Source organism: Amblyomma americanum, unplaced genomic scaffold (genome assembly GCF_052857255.1).
Source record: "Amblyomma americanum isolate KBUSLIRL-KWMA unplaced genomic scaffold, ASM5285725v1 scaffold_12, whole genome shotgun sequence".
Classification (NCBI taxonomy): Eukaryota; Metazoa; Arthropoda; class Arachnida; order Ixodida; family Ixodidae; genus Amblyomma; species Amblyomma americanum.
Genome location: NW_027526484.1, coordinates 1,027,977 through 1,042,594, shown reverse-complemented (window position 1 = coordinate 1,042,594; position 14,618 = coordinate 1,027,977). Strand labels below are relative to the sequence as shown.

Below are 14,618 nucleotides of genomic sequence, written 5' to 3'. Positions count from 1 at the left end.
AGCATCTAAAGGGCACTAGAAGGTGGTACTCAGTAGATGTCTTGAATGTCTTGAAATATAGGCTGAACAGGCGCATACCGACCTTCAAGGGTTCATGCAATGTGATGTTCGCGGATATATTTAATTCACTTTCACCCCGGGCGCGTTGTCTAAGATCTAACGGTGCACTTTTCAATGGGCACAATGGGCTGTGCGCGTCAGTTATACGCTGAATGCAAATACTGTACGCAGATAAAAAAAATTGCAATATGTTGCATTCATAATCCTGTATTCCGTTCATAAACTTGCTCTTAACTGCACTCTATAATTCCGATTTCCCGACTGGACACAGTAAAATACCACCTAGCTCTCCGACATGCTCAAGTGTGACTGGTTAGTAAACCCGACCCAGTTTGGCGAGCTCCCAGAACTCGGCGCTCTAGCGCTTCCTTCAGCGCGATGGGGGAATTTATATACCACAATTTCACCTGCCCGCTTTTGTTAGGTTCATGAAACCGTTAGTGTATCTTCTCTAGTATAAGTCTAATAAATGGGTATAACTCATAGAGCGTTCCTGCTCCCTTCGAGCCACCAGCGTCAGTGCTGCGCGAGTGTGACTCTGGCAGCGCGCACTAGCTTTTTTACAGCGCTAGCTGTTACAAGAACGATCTTGCGCATTCGCGTCTAGTGTCGCCACCATAACACGACCGTGAAGGGCAGAGCGCAATCGTAGCAAGAAAGGAGGAACAGAAGGGGAAAGGGAAAGGACTGCGTATGCGGCTCAGTCAGTCGCCGGAGCGGTCAACGATGCAGCGGCGGAGATTTGGAGCACCAGAGCAGAGAGCGACGCAGTTGCGTAGATGGGTAGAGGGCGCCTCGCCAGAAGCGACGGAGCGGCACTGATGTCACAAACGGTGCCGGATTGTCGCTGTGGCAGCTGAGTAGTGCAATGTATGAAGCAAAGCAACGCTTGGGAACGTCGGCAAGCCAAAGGGGAGCTGGGGTAGTCTGTACAACGTCGCAAGCGAATGCAACAAAAGGGGAATGTCGAGTATACAACTGCGCGGTGCGTCAAGACCCCAAAGTGGGGGCTCGGGTTGCGGCGGGAAAGCAGTAGACGCCAAAAGTTTGAAGCGCGAGCTCGGGATGTTTTGCGAAATCGCGAATGACGCGAAAAACCCGAAGTGTGAGCTTGCCGCCCTGCGTCGGCTACTGCAAAAACACAGCAGAGCTAGGCAAGCTTGCGAAAAGCTCAACGCAAACGAAAAAGTTCAAAAAAGCAATAAAAAAGCTATCTGAACAATCTCTTGCTTGCATTCAAGTGGCACACACTGGGAACAGCTAAACTAAACTTTTTTGTTCCATAGCATATTTGGTGATACCAGTTCACTAGTGTTGCGCCTGAAACCTTTAGAGAGATATTCACATGCACCTTTCAAACTCAATGTTTGGCTCGCTCATCTGCATGCTTAAGGTGTTTACGAAACAAATTATAATTCCCGTTATTTCAAGCACTGATTCATTTTGTGCCTTGCTTCCGTTTATTGACAGATGTCCTTCTTCTTCACTATACTTGTCTGGAGCTTCCTGCTCAGCTACCTGCTGTTCATCATCTGCGAGGCACCGACGGGAAAGCTGGAGAAACTCATCTTCGAGCCACTACGTAGAAGGATGAGCAAGGAGGCTATTGGTGTGCTGCCACATGCTGATGGTGCTGAACACAAATTACCGAGGGTAGCCCCGACTCGGCGAGCTGAAAAGGTAGCCTCGCTAGAAAACAGCGACGACAAGAAGACGTCTAATGGGTGGCATTACGAAAAGGGGAACCTGACAACGTGTCATCTCTGAATCTCTAGTTGCACAGATCGTAATGAACAAACTCAGGACCGCTATGCTTCTCGAGAAAAGTAATGCAAGTGCTATGTCCTTAGTGCCGTTGAAAGTCCGTTATAAAAGATGGGATCACAAATCCCGCCCTTTTGTGGCTTAAGGATATAATTGCTTCTGGGGACTGCATTAGAGGAAGCTTTTTATCGAGACAATGAAGCAGCCACGCTGGAGTAGTCTTTGTTTTTTTGTGGTCACATTCACACTTTCCTAGAGGCCACGAGAAGGGTTTTTTTGTTGTTATGGGCGCTTCCCGTGTGTAGGAACCTGACGTGCTTTCAAATAAATCTTGTTGGAAGTAACCACTTGCGTTTTCCTGTGCTACTTCTTCGCCTTTGCCTTTTCTGGGCTCTTTCAGCGACCCTGAACTACCGACAAGCCCGGACACCCTGAATCTGCCAAGACTATTGGCGACATTCATGACCTGGAGGTGGCGGTTCAAGAAATCCTATATTGAGCACATAAAGCAACGCTATCTAATAAGGCAGCGTTATGTATAGGGCTCCTTCAGTGAGCATCCTAGATACAATCGCGCTTGCTTTCAAACTGCACAGAAAACTCACGGTTGTTTGCCGATGATGGCGAACTCCCATGAGCCAGTTGCTCTCCAGTGTAAAAATAAACGAACGACAAGGAAAAAATTGCTGTCTGGTGTTCCAAAACAGCCGGTGGGCAAGAGGAGCGTGATGAGGTCGGCGTGCACTTTATCGAGAATTTAAAGTCAGTGATATTGATGATGAAGAGCTGAATGACCAATCTAAAAGAGAATTTTATTGTATTTAGCCCGACGGGCAGGCAAGATTCAGTGATTTTAATGCTGCTTGCACAATAAAGAAGTAAACAAGAAATGAACAGTCACCGCTGCTGGAGCTCCAGCTTTTAAAGGTGCACCCTTTTGCTTTTATTTGCACTCAAGAATTTTATTACCATGTACTGCTTTAAATTTTAATGCAGTTTTCTAATCATGGATACCGGTGGAAAGTGATAACAATTAGGTCGCCTTTTTCCGCACACCCTTTTCTAAGGACAGGTAAGCGCACCTTGTGCCCTAAGTTTATTCGTAAGCAGTGCAGGAACTTGGAAGGCATGTAATGAGTATAAGACTGCTATGATAGAGTTCTTTCTGTCTGATACTATGTAGTTCTTAACATTTCCCCTACTGCTTGAAGAACGCGCGGACACGGGGCAATAAAGAAGTACTAAAAGAATTAGAGCCAGGTGAAATTCGAATGAAAAGATACTTCATTATATATTATCTATCATATTTCATCCCGTATCTCTTTCTGTGGATAACCAATAGCATATCCCTAAGCGCGCACGGCGTTATAATGCGGGCAATTACAGATACAGATATTAAGAAAACGCTTCGCGCTTGATAAATTCCCGTTTTCCACGCGTGATCAGCGATTTCTGATCAGCGACGTTATTCCTCAGGAGGCAAAGGTTATTCAACATCACTTGTATTTTGCAAATAAACGTCAGTTAGCTACCTGCAGAAAAACATATTTTTGAATGCTTGCAGCAGTGTCAGCGTTTTTTGTTGTTCTTTGTGCAATATAACTGAAGACCGAGGACAAGCAGAGTGGACAATGTTACAAGAACAGCCAAGGAGATAACAATTGCCAGTACGTCAAAATACAACGAATAACGATCTTCACAAAGGATCTGACATGCGGACGAGGAGCATACCGGCAAAAGGGGGTAACAGGAATCGCTCGAAAAACCGCACTTTCCCAGAATAAAAAAATCAAGGCGCCGACAGTCAAGTGGCACGAAAAACGTTTTTGTAAAGCAGCCGAGTGCTACAATAACCAAACATTTAAAATGAATCTTCAAGAAAAAATAGAAATGCAATTAACAAAAAAATGCAGAGAACAAGAGGACACTAACTCAGTTGGGAGGAAACAGTCGCGCATCAAAATCGGCAACAACACGCGCGGCAAAGATATGAGCTGGCAATCTGTTCCACTGAGCAATAATGCGACCAAAGAGCGAGTTTTTAAAGAAGTTCGTGCGCGCGAAGTATGGCGTAAGGCTGGTCATCATGAATGTGCCTTGTATGTCGGGTTAAACGTGGGCGCAGGTTGTCGCCGGTGGCTGAAATTAAACCGTTGAGGATAAAGTGAGAGAAGAAATTTCAGCCTGGCGAGTGGTCTTGTCTTTTTCAAGGGTGGAATATTGTTTGCAGTCATGAGATCGGACTTTGAAGCATGCCTCTGATAACTGTTGAAAATGAAGCGGATGACTTTTTTTTTTGTGCCACCGCCAGGAAATGGTCATCGTTTAAAAAAAATGAATCCCATGATACACTCGCGTATTCAAGTTTAGGTCTTATATATCTGTTATAAGCTATTAGCCCTATGGGCTGTGGGACAGGCTTTATTGTGTGGTGGATAAAGCCAAGTTTCTTGGAAGCGGCAGAGCGAATTGTTTCAATATGACTGGCCGGGCTGAGATGCTAATTTAAGGTTACGTATATGGACTTATAATTACCGACCTGGAGGAAATTTCTCGCGGTTCAGCGTTTAGGTGAACTGTCATGGTTTTTTCTTGTTGGTGACCCGCACGGGGTCACCAAGAAAGAAAAACTTTATTGATTTCCATCAACCATTCCACGCACCAATCTCAAAATCGCAAGCCAGTAAGCGATTATGGTGGCACTAGTGCCAAAAAGTCACACATGAATGCCCGGGTGCTATTGAATTAACTTGCCGGAGATGAATCGCGTTGTGTAAAATATGAACGTCCATTTCACAAGTTACACTAGATCTTCGAAAGTGTGCCCAAGAGAAGTACTTGCACTTGAAAATCGAGCAAACCTCCCTCGAATGACCGAGGGGTCGTACTGACAAACTGTATCCCACACAAGACTGCGACTTCATTTCGCTATGCATGGGCACTACCCTATCAGAAACATGCTAGTACATCGCGATACGTTCTGAAAGAAGTTAAGTTTTCTGAATCTTGTTACACGTGTGCCGGTGTAGCGCAGAAGTGTAGTACAGTCCGCACAGAATGGATGCTAAAGCTGTAAGAAAAAAGAAAAATTGGAACGGACACCTAAGCATCGCCTGAAGGGTATGATGCGACAGCGTAATGGAATCATTTCCACAAATGTGGAAGGTCGTTCTATACTTTACATTTTTAGATATATGGGAGTCCTCATACCACTCCTGGCGCAGTGGTGCAATGGTTAAGGAATGCCCCACTGCCCTGCGATGGTAGGTGCTCCCAGCGGTGGGCCTCGTTCGGCCCCGGTCGCTCTTCCCGTGCGACCAATAATTTAACTGCCCCCTGCCACGCTGGGCAGATTGTGATGATGCCGCAAGGTCATGTGACCTATGTGCCCCATTTGCCAGGGCCATGTCCGTGATTTTTTTCGCTCACAACAGCGACGTCGAGAACGCCGGCACCGAATTTTCTGGTGAACGTGCCGTAATGCTATCACGTTAAAACAAGCCTTGGCGCACTGGCTATCTGGTGATCAGAGCGTATGCTGGAGCCCAGGAATCCCCGCCATAAAGATAGCATGTGGATAATGTGCAACTACTCGGAAGTCAATAACAAGCTGACTCATGTGATACGCATCAGGTAAAGTGAAAACTTAGCAGCACCAGAAGCATCCAAAACTGGCACCCGATAGCTGAGGCATGGAATATTCTGGAACATAAACGCGGCCCCTTTTTACGTGTATGAGTGCTCGTAGGATTGTCCAGGATGAAACTGTAATCTTCTCAGCAGTCTATTTGATGTTCGTTCGGAACAAATCGGCGTGGAACGAAACTGCATCCTAATTTGCATAGCTGGACCTAATATTATTTCTACGTGCAAAAAGGGCGCCGTCCTTTTTTTCCAGCACTAGCTGCCCCAGGTTAAGTTCTATTTTAGCGTAGCCGTCGCCGTGAGCTAAACATTTTTAGCATAGCGGAGACGTACTACCGTATAGGAATAAACCAGATTACCGGACGCTTCCCGTGCACGCACGCCCAAGCTCAACACCCACGTTGGATCGCAGACGGCATAACGATGGCAAGAACTGGCATCAGGATCGGTCCCACATTGGCATTTCGGGAAAGCGCTTTCTTTTCTAAAGTTGGCCCGCCTTTCCAGCTGACATGACGTTAGCGTTCGGGTGATGGAGCGCCCAACGCTGTCTTGACGTTCATCGCGCCACATGGGTCAATAAAGCTTTCAGACCGGCTTTCCAGCTTTCAAGCACTGGTATCCAGCTTTTGAAAATTCAGGTTCGACAACGTACGAAGCTTGGCAAGCTGTTGTGGCACGGCTAAGGCATTCATGCTAATGAATCTGTACTTCAGTGAACTGATTAGTGATATCGGGACTAATCATTGCTTTCCTCTTGCAGGAGGACCGTTGCACTGCATTCAAACAAATTCCTCCTCCAGTTCTTGTACAATGACCTCCCTATACGTCAAACCTGCAAAGAGATGCATGATGTCATGATGAGCCTAAATATGGCCGTCACAGGGCAAAAAGAGAAATGATTAAATAACACTGAATTTTGTGAGACACCGCATGCGTAAAGATACTCGCAAGACAGTTTACAGAATAATTTTTATTTGATACTTAGAAACAGTCATCATAATAATTGAAGAAAGCGGATTTGAATTTCATGAATTTGTCAAATGGTTGATTTATAATCATAATAGGCCGTGTCGCACCCCCAATAAAAATTGTTCAAAGTTACAAAATCAAGTTAATCACGTTTTCAAAGCAAATTGACGTATTGTCTTGTTTTTGTATCATAACTACGCACCTTTAAACTGGGACCACATGTTTTTTAACCTTTCTATTGAAGTGCAGTTAAGGCACAGACTGTAGCATCTCCTGCACATGGACATCAAAACAACATCTTTGAACAAAGTTGTTTCTGTATGCAGTGAAAGAGACGGCTTGCACAGTTTTTCGAAATACACTGAACGCAGGTAACTGAGAGCATCTTTCTCTTGAAAAAAAAATCAAACAGTTCTTCTTTGTCGCTTGCCGTACATGTAGCGCAGGAAACGAAACTCTGTCTTTAAAAGCACACAAAGTCACCCGTCGGACAGTCCAGAGTTACATCTTTTTTTTTTCATTGGCGATAAGTTTAGCAAATATAGCTGAAACTAGAAATTGCTCAATTTCTTTAGGCACATACAATGCAAGAAAGATCGGCAGATGCCTCTTAAAGGAGACCCTTAAGCCAATGGCGTCTACCGATTTTTCTGACGTCACGGTTACTGCGATTAACCCATGGTGATTCATCAGCCACCCCCTGCAATCTCACGATAGCAGGTCCAGGGGGTCGGCCAAGGGGCAGGAGAGAATCGGTCCGCGCCATTGGCTGGAGGGGCTCCTTTGTGAAGCATTTGCCGCATCGTTACTGTAGTTGAACCCGCATATAGCGCGCCTGCAGCTATGAAGGCCAAAGCGAAACAGTACGCAAGAATTGCACATATATTTGCGGGCTGCCCTGCAGTGGAAGAACAAGAGGTTATGATTACGGTCGAGCATAAGCGGTAGATGACAAATGTTTTCCCGTACGCATCATATGTTAGAGCACATGACGTTCCAAAGAGCTGATAGAGAAGGTGGTCAAAGCTTGGTGAATTCATCTCACCAAAGACGAAAATAAAACTCTTACTATTCGGGCAGCACTGCACTGCGCACGACGTCAAGCTAGACATTTCGCAGTGATAGTAGGCACACAGCAGTCGTCCTCGCACATTGTTTCGTTCTCTTCTCCTGCCGATTGCTGAAAAAAATGAAGTGGCGCGTAGTGAAAGCAATAATTAATCTCAAAAGCGCATTAATTTTCAAACTTATCACAAGATATAAGGATGGTGGACTTACATATAAGACCTTGCAGGTCAAGGTTATGAAATACATTGGAGCTGGTGTCAGGTGTGGCTTTTCGCTTGCGCAGACTACGAACGGCGCCAGCTCGATCGTGCATGCTTTCGCGGCGCGCTGGTTGTGCGGCTAGGCGCCACCGTGCCAGCCATAGGCAGGACGCGTGGAGCCATGGCTGTGGCACAGGATATAGAGCAGCCGTAGCGGTGGAATGGTGATGTATCGCGTCATTCCAAGGCGAGAGATGGGGGAGTTGACGGGAGGGGGGGAATGGTCCTTATCTTTTCTAGAACTTTTGTTGTCGCAAAGGAAAGTTTATAGCCGAAAAATGGATAAATTGATATCGGAGAACGGTGCATGAGCGACGAACAGCTTAGCTGTGAGCGAGAGCAAACAGGTTTGAGAAAGCGAGATTCGTGCCATGGTGCTGTTGGGGACGAGGGGTCCTTGAGTGAGCTGACTCTTTCAGCGCCGCAGGTCCCTCCTCCGAATGACGTTGTCGGACTTGGTTATGAAGGAAACTGTATAGGGGGTTTATTTTACATTATTTACAAGATTTTGGAATCCATTGGAGGGTGATGGGGGAAGGTCGGAGGATCTGAGAAGATCTGAGGATGATCGAGGATTCCTTCCTCATGGCACTCGTCGTCCGGTTTTAAAAGGGTCCGGTCCCTAGGATTCCCCAGGTCCGAGAATGTCTTCGTCAGGTTGGGCTTGGCCTAACTTGCGCGGTCGTACACACACACACACACACACACACACACACACACACACACACACACACACACACACACACACACACACACACACACACACACACACACACACACACACACACACACACACACACACACACACACACACACACACACACACACACACACACACACACACACACACACACACACACCACTTCAAATAGGGACACGGCCCCGTCACATGCCTCGCCGGAGAGAGAGGGTGCCGCTGGACAATCGCCCCCCCCACCAGAGAGAGCGGTGTCTTCGCTTCCGAACGACAGTTCTCACGCTCAAGCCGGACCCGTCTTCCGGGAAGTCCGAATGGGCGAGGCGCCGGCGAGCAGGCACAGTTGAAGGGGCGACAGTTCTCACGCTCCAGCCGGACACGTCTTCCGGGAAGAATGTTGTTTTCAAACGGCAGTGGAATCCTCCGTCTTGAATCCAATAAACCTCGCGATGACCGAGCGTGGGAACCCAGATGCCTATCGCCGTGCAGGGACCCCGGCTGCAGGTGTCCTGGCCGAATACGCAGCTGAATCAGACCACCGGCTGTCGCCAGAAACCTTACAGCTCCTCCGCGGCCCGAAAAATCTCGAATGTCCAGCGTTGACGACCGCTGGGCAGGAAGAGATGAGATGGCGTCCGTGTTGGTCCCCTGGATTGCAATATCATCGCCCCCAAGGCAGAACCCAAAGCACCACCAACAAAGGAAAGCGCAGGTGGGACGTTCCAAACAGCAAAGCACTGCCCCACCCGCAAGCGCTCGGACTTCGCCAAAGAATCACCAGGCTTCTTCCATTGACAACAATACACTTTTAAAAAAATTGTGTTCAAATTTGGGTTAATGTTGTGCCGACTGAGCGCGAAACATCTCCTTTTGAAACTGCCACAGCCGGATTACTCGGAACAAAATAAAAAAAAACACTCACACAGGAGGAGATTCCTCTTAGTTCTCCCGCTTACATCAGTCTGCTCAAGCCATCAGCATTTCCGTGCAGTTTCCCCTTCTTATAACGCACCGAGAAATTGTACTGTTGGAGAGCCAGACTCCATCTGAGCAAGCGTCCATTTTTGGGGGACATCTGTCGCAGCCACGTTAAAGGACAATGGTCAGTCTCAAATACAAAGTTTGCTCCGTACAGGTAACACGACAACTTCTGCGCTGCCCAAACTAAACACACGCACTCTTTTTCGGAAGCGCTGTACGCTTCTTCTCTACTGGTCAGTTTGCGGCTGATGTAGAGAACTGGGTGTTCTTCATGGTCGTAGCCAACTTGGCTTAAGACAGCACCCAGCCCTCTATCACTGGAATCACACTGGACTATGAACTCTTTCCCATAGTTAGGGGTCTAAGGAAGGGTCGGGACACGAGTGCTTCCTTCATGCTTTTGAAGGCGTTTTCTTTTTGGTTATCCCAACTTTCGTTAGTAGGTGCTCCCTTTCGCAAGGCGTCAGTTAAGGGACTAGCCCGCTGTGAGTAGTTAGGAATATATCGCTGGTAGTACCCAACTAATCCCAAAAATGAGCGAATGGCCGTTTTCGTCCGTGGTTGCTGAAATGCTGCGATCGGGGCAATCTTTAACTCGAATGGGCTCCTAGTTCCCTGGCCTACAACGTGGCCCAAGTACGTCACCTGTGCGCAACCAAATCTACACTTTTCTGCCTTCAGTGTCAGTCCAGCCTGTCGTAAACTGGAAAACACGGTCTTTAGGTGTTCTAGATGCTCTTGCATGGTTTCCAAAAAAATTGCCACATCGTATAAATAAGGGAGTGCAAAGCACTGCATGTCCTTCAGTACGATGTCCATGAGTTTCGAGAAGCTGTAGGGGGCATTCTTCAACCCAAAACTAAGCATGGAGGGTCGAAAGGTGCCCGCTGGGGAGATGAAAGCGGCATACCCGCTCGCGCTTTCTGAGAGGGAAACTTGCCAATATCCCCGTACGAGATCGTGGGTGGAAATGAATTTCGCGCCGCTCACCCTTTCTATCCTTTCCTCTATGTTGGGAATCGGGTATAGCTGATCCCTGGTAATTGCATTAAGCTTTCTATAATCCACGCAGGGACGAGGATCTTTCCCTGGGGCCTCAACAAGAATTAGCGGTGAGGTATAGTTACTTTCCGCTGGCTCTGCAACCCCTAACTCCAACATGCGCTGAATTTCCGCGTCCATTATTTTTTTTTGCCGCGGTGATACCCTGTAGGGTTTCGACCGTACCGGCTCATCAGAGGTGAGCTCGATTTCGTGTGTCAGGAGGTGTGTCTTTCCCGGGCGACTGCTAAATAGGTCAGCGAATTCGCTCAACAACTGCTTTAGCGTGTCGACCTGTGTCCCGCTTAGGAAATCTGCATTCACGGAGTGAGCCAGAATGTTTTCCACGTTGTAAATAGCGTCCGCACCTCCCTTCCAACCCTGACTCTCGCTGTCGAGCTCTTCTGGTTCATTTAGAGTCAGATTGACGATCCCGCTGCGTTCCACGAACGGCTTCATCAGATTGCAATGATAGATTCTCACCTGTTTTCCCCTGCCTGGAACCCTTAGCGCGTAATTCATCCCGAAAGTTTTTGCAACACTTCTACTGGACCATCCCAGTGAACTTCCAGCTTGTTTTTTCTCGATGGCCGGAGGATCATCACGCGATCGCCCGCGGTGAAACCTCGAAGGCGAGCGTTTCTGTCATAATAGACCTTGGCGGCCTCCTGGGCAGCTTTCATATTTCGATTTACTAATTCCCTCGTGTTGTTAAGGCGGTCCAGTAGCTTAAGCACGTACTCAACCACTGTCTGGTTCTCTCCTGTCCCTTCCCACATTTCTCTCAGCATTCGGAGGGGAGAGCGGAGGGCTCTTCCGTACACGAGTTCTGCTGGCGTAAACCCCGTAGCTTCGTGGGGGACTGTTCATAAAGCGAAAAGTGTGGCCGGCAGACAATCCTCCCAGTCTGCTTTATGCTCATTACAAAGAGCGCGTAGCACCCGCTTCAGCACCGAATGCCATTTCTCTACACTGTTGGACTGCGGATGATACACGGAGCTGTGCAACAGTTTTATTCCGCATCTTTCTAGGAATGTGGTCGTCAAGGCGCTTGTAAAGACCGTCGCCTGATCGGCTTGGATTTCGGCCGGAAATCCTATTCTCGCGAACGCTAACAAAAGGGCATCAACTATTTCTGTGAAGCTCAAGTCCTTCAACGGAATTGCTTCGGGAAATTTTGTGGCGGGACATAGCATAGTAAGCAAGTACTTATAGCCTGATTTCGTGTTAGGCAAAGGGCCTACTGTGTCTATTACAAGCCGGCGGAAAGGTTCCGAGATCAATGGAACAATTTTCAGTGGAGCCTTCCATGTCTCTCCCGGCTTGCCCACGCGCTGGCGCGCATCGCATGATTTTACGTAGCGTTCTGCATCTTTGAAACAGCCCGGCCAATAATATTCTATTAATAGGCGCTCTTTTGTTTTATTGATTCCCAGATGTCCTGCCCAGCCATTTCCGTGGCAGAGACTCAGAATGTCCGCTCTGTATTTTTCGGGCACGACCAGCTGATCAAATGTTTTGCCTTTTCTGTCCTGGTAGTGTCGGTATAGTAAGCCTCCCTTCTAATGCATCGTTATGTTGCGTCTCGCGATGACCTCTTTAGCTGTAAGGTGCAGCCTTTCCAAAGTGGGATCCTGCTTCTGTTCTTTTGTTAGGGACTCCTTGTTCACCTGCAGAAGGCGATCAAAACTACGCGATGTTGGAGATAAAACGGATCCTTCAGCGTTTTCTGATTCCTCTACCGACTTAGTGGTTGAAGTCCCTCGTCGCTCATTTGCTCGGTCAGCTGTCTGGCTTTCATTCCTCGTTGGTTCACTTCCCTCCTCATTTGATTGCAACGATATGCTGGCTGGTGCAACTCTGGCTACCTGAGGTTCTGGAATCTGACTTAGTTGAGATGCAAGCTGACGAGTTTTCGATCTTGTCAAAGCTTGTATCCCCCCGCTTCCGAGTTTCTGGCCTCTCTCGCGTAGCAATTGGTCTGATCGATTCGAGAAGAGGTAAGGATATTGAAGTGGCACGGCCTTCGAAACTGCGGCCTCAGTGATTAGGTCTCCAAACGGTCCACAAATTATCACTCTAGCTATGGGAAGGCATACACTGTGTTCTTCTACTGCCTGTTTTATCCACGAGACTTCTCCCGTAAAATCGTCCACTGACACGTAAGACGGGTGGACAACGTCCATCGTCGCAGCGCTATCACGAAACACCCTGCACGGTTTCCCGTTAACGTGCAGCTCGTGCTGGTATGGCTTAAGGAGCTCTAGATTCTCGTCGTTATCCTCGACGCACGAGAACACCAAACGTTGCTTTGTACACTTGGCTGCAAAGTGCCCGACACCATTGCAGTTGTAGCAACGAAATGGCCTACTAGCCTCAAACTCTTTTTTCGCGGCTTTGTCTGCTCCCTGTCTCTTCGCCTGTTCTTCACGCTTTTCTGGCGCTACCTTCGTTGCCTCTGATTGCTCCGAACTTCTAGCACTTCGCGCCTTTCTGCTAGGCCCTTTATCTCGCATCGCGTTTCGAGCGTGTGACGCACCCTCTTCAGTGCTCAACCTTCTACGCGAAACGTACTCCTCTGCTAGCTCAGCGGCCCTTTCAACTGTGTCGACTTTTTCCCTGTCTTGAACCCACAGTTTCACCACTTGGGGAATGCTTCGGTAAAATTGCTCAAGGCAAAAACACTCAATGATTTTGTCTCGGCTTTCATAAACCTCGGCTCCTTTTAGCCACTCTAGCAGATTCGTCTTTAGGCCATACGCGAAATCCGAATAGCCCTCGCTATCGTTTTTCATTGCGTTCCTGAAGCGCTGTCGGAAAGCTTCGGCTGACAGCCGGTACCTTTTTAGCAGGCTGGCTTTGACTTTTTCGTAGTCAGCTGCGTCTTGTGTGCTAAGTCTCGCTATGACTTCAGCTACTTCACATGGCAAGAGTGTCAGAAGCCGTTGCGGCCACGTACTGCAAGCAAAGTTCTCCCTTTCGCAAGTTCTCTCAAAGTTTCCCAGGTACAATCCTATGTCCCTTCCACTTTCATAGGGCTGCATGAATCTGTTCATTCTATATGATTGTACATCGCTTGCTCTTTCAGGAGACCCGGCTCTCGTACTGTCGCCTTTTTTTCGATTTTCGCTTTCAAGCTGCAATCGCTTTAGATTTCTTTCTTCTTTTTCAGCTTCCCACTTTTGCCGTTCTTTCTCTTTTTCTCTTTCCGCTTCCCTTTTTCTTTTTTCTTCCTGTCCCAAATTCCACGTATCTACCAGCTGATCGTAATCTACGTGCTTTTCAATTGTCTTGCATATTTCAAGTTTTGTAATTTTTCCCTGTACTTCTATTGACAGTTCCTCGCATAACAACAGCAAGTCCGACTTTGACAATTTCATAAGGTCCATGACAATGCCTTCTCCGCTTTGGCAATGCTATCTTCAAAAATGTCGTGAGATTACCCTTTCTCAATTGACATACACTTCCCAGTGATTCTAGATTATTCTCTCAAAATCTGAAGCCTGGCGAATCCTACAGCAAAATGCCGAAACGCTTACCGGTTGAGAAATCACGATGTCGCACGGTCCATCCCAGCTGCTGCCAACCAGTTGTTGGGGACGAGGGGTCCTTGAGTGAGCTGACCCTTTCAGCGCCGCAGGTCCCTTCTCCGAATGACGTTGTCGGACTTGGTTATGAAGGAAACTGTACAGGGGGTTTATTTTACATTATTTACAAGATATTGGAACCCATTGGAGGGTGATGGGGGAAGGTCGGAGGACCTGAGAAGATCTGAGGATGATCGAGGATTCCTTCCTCATGGCACTCGTCGTCCGGTTTTAAAAGGGTCCGGTCCCTCGAATTCCCCAGGTCTGAGAATGCCTTCGCCAGGTTGGGCGTGGCCTAACTTGCGCTGTCGTATACACACACACACACACCACTTCACATAGAGACACGGCCCCGTCACATGCCTCGCCGGAGAGAGAGGGTGCCGCTGGACAATCCCCCCCCCCATCAGAGAGAGTGGTGTCTTCGCTTCCGAACGGCAGTTCTCACGCTCAAGCCGGACCCGTCTTCTGGGAAGTCTGAATGGGCGAGGCGCCGGCGAGCAGGCACAGCTGAAAGGGCGACAGTTCTCACCCTCCAGCCGG

The 14,618-nt window shown here is 48.0% G+C and overlaps 1 protein-coding gene across 1 annotated transcript in view; it reads left to right on the top strand.

Moving 5' to 3' along the window:
• The window catches only part of LOC144111865 (nose resistant to fluoxetine protein 6-like), a 52,558-nt gene extending 50,390 nt beyond the window's left edge, over positions 1–2,168 (top strand). Inside the window, exon 15 of the mRNA XM_077644891.1 lies at positions 1,531–2,168. Within this exon, the coding sequence (XP_077501017.1) occupies positions 1,531–1,827 (297 nt within the window). The 3' untranslated portion in view covers positions 1,828–2,168. The remainder of the gene's footprint in view (positions 1–1,530) is intronic.
• The last annotated feature ends 12,450 nt before the right edge of the window (positions 2,169–14,618 follow it).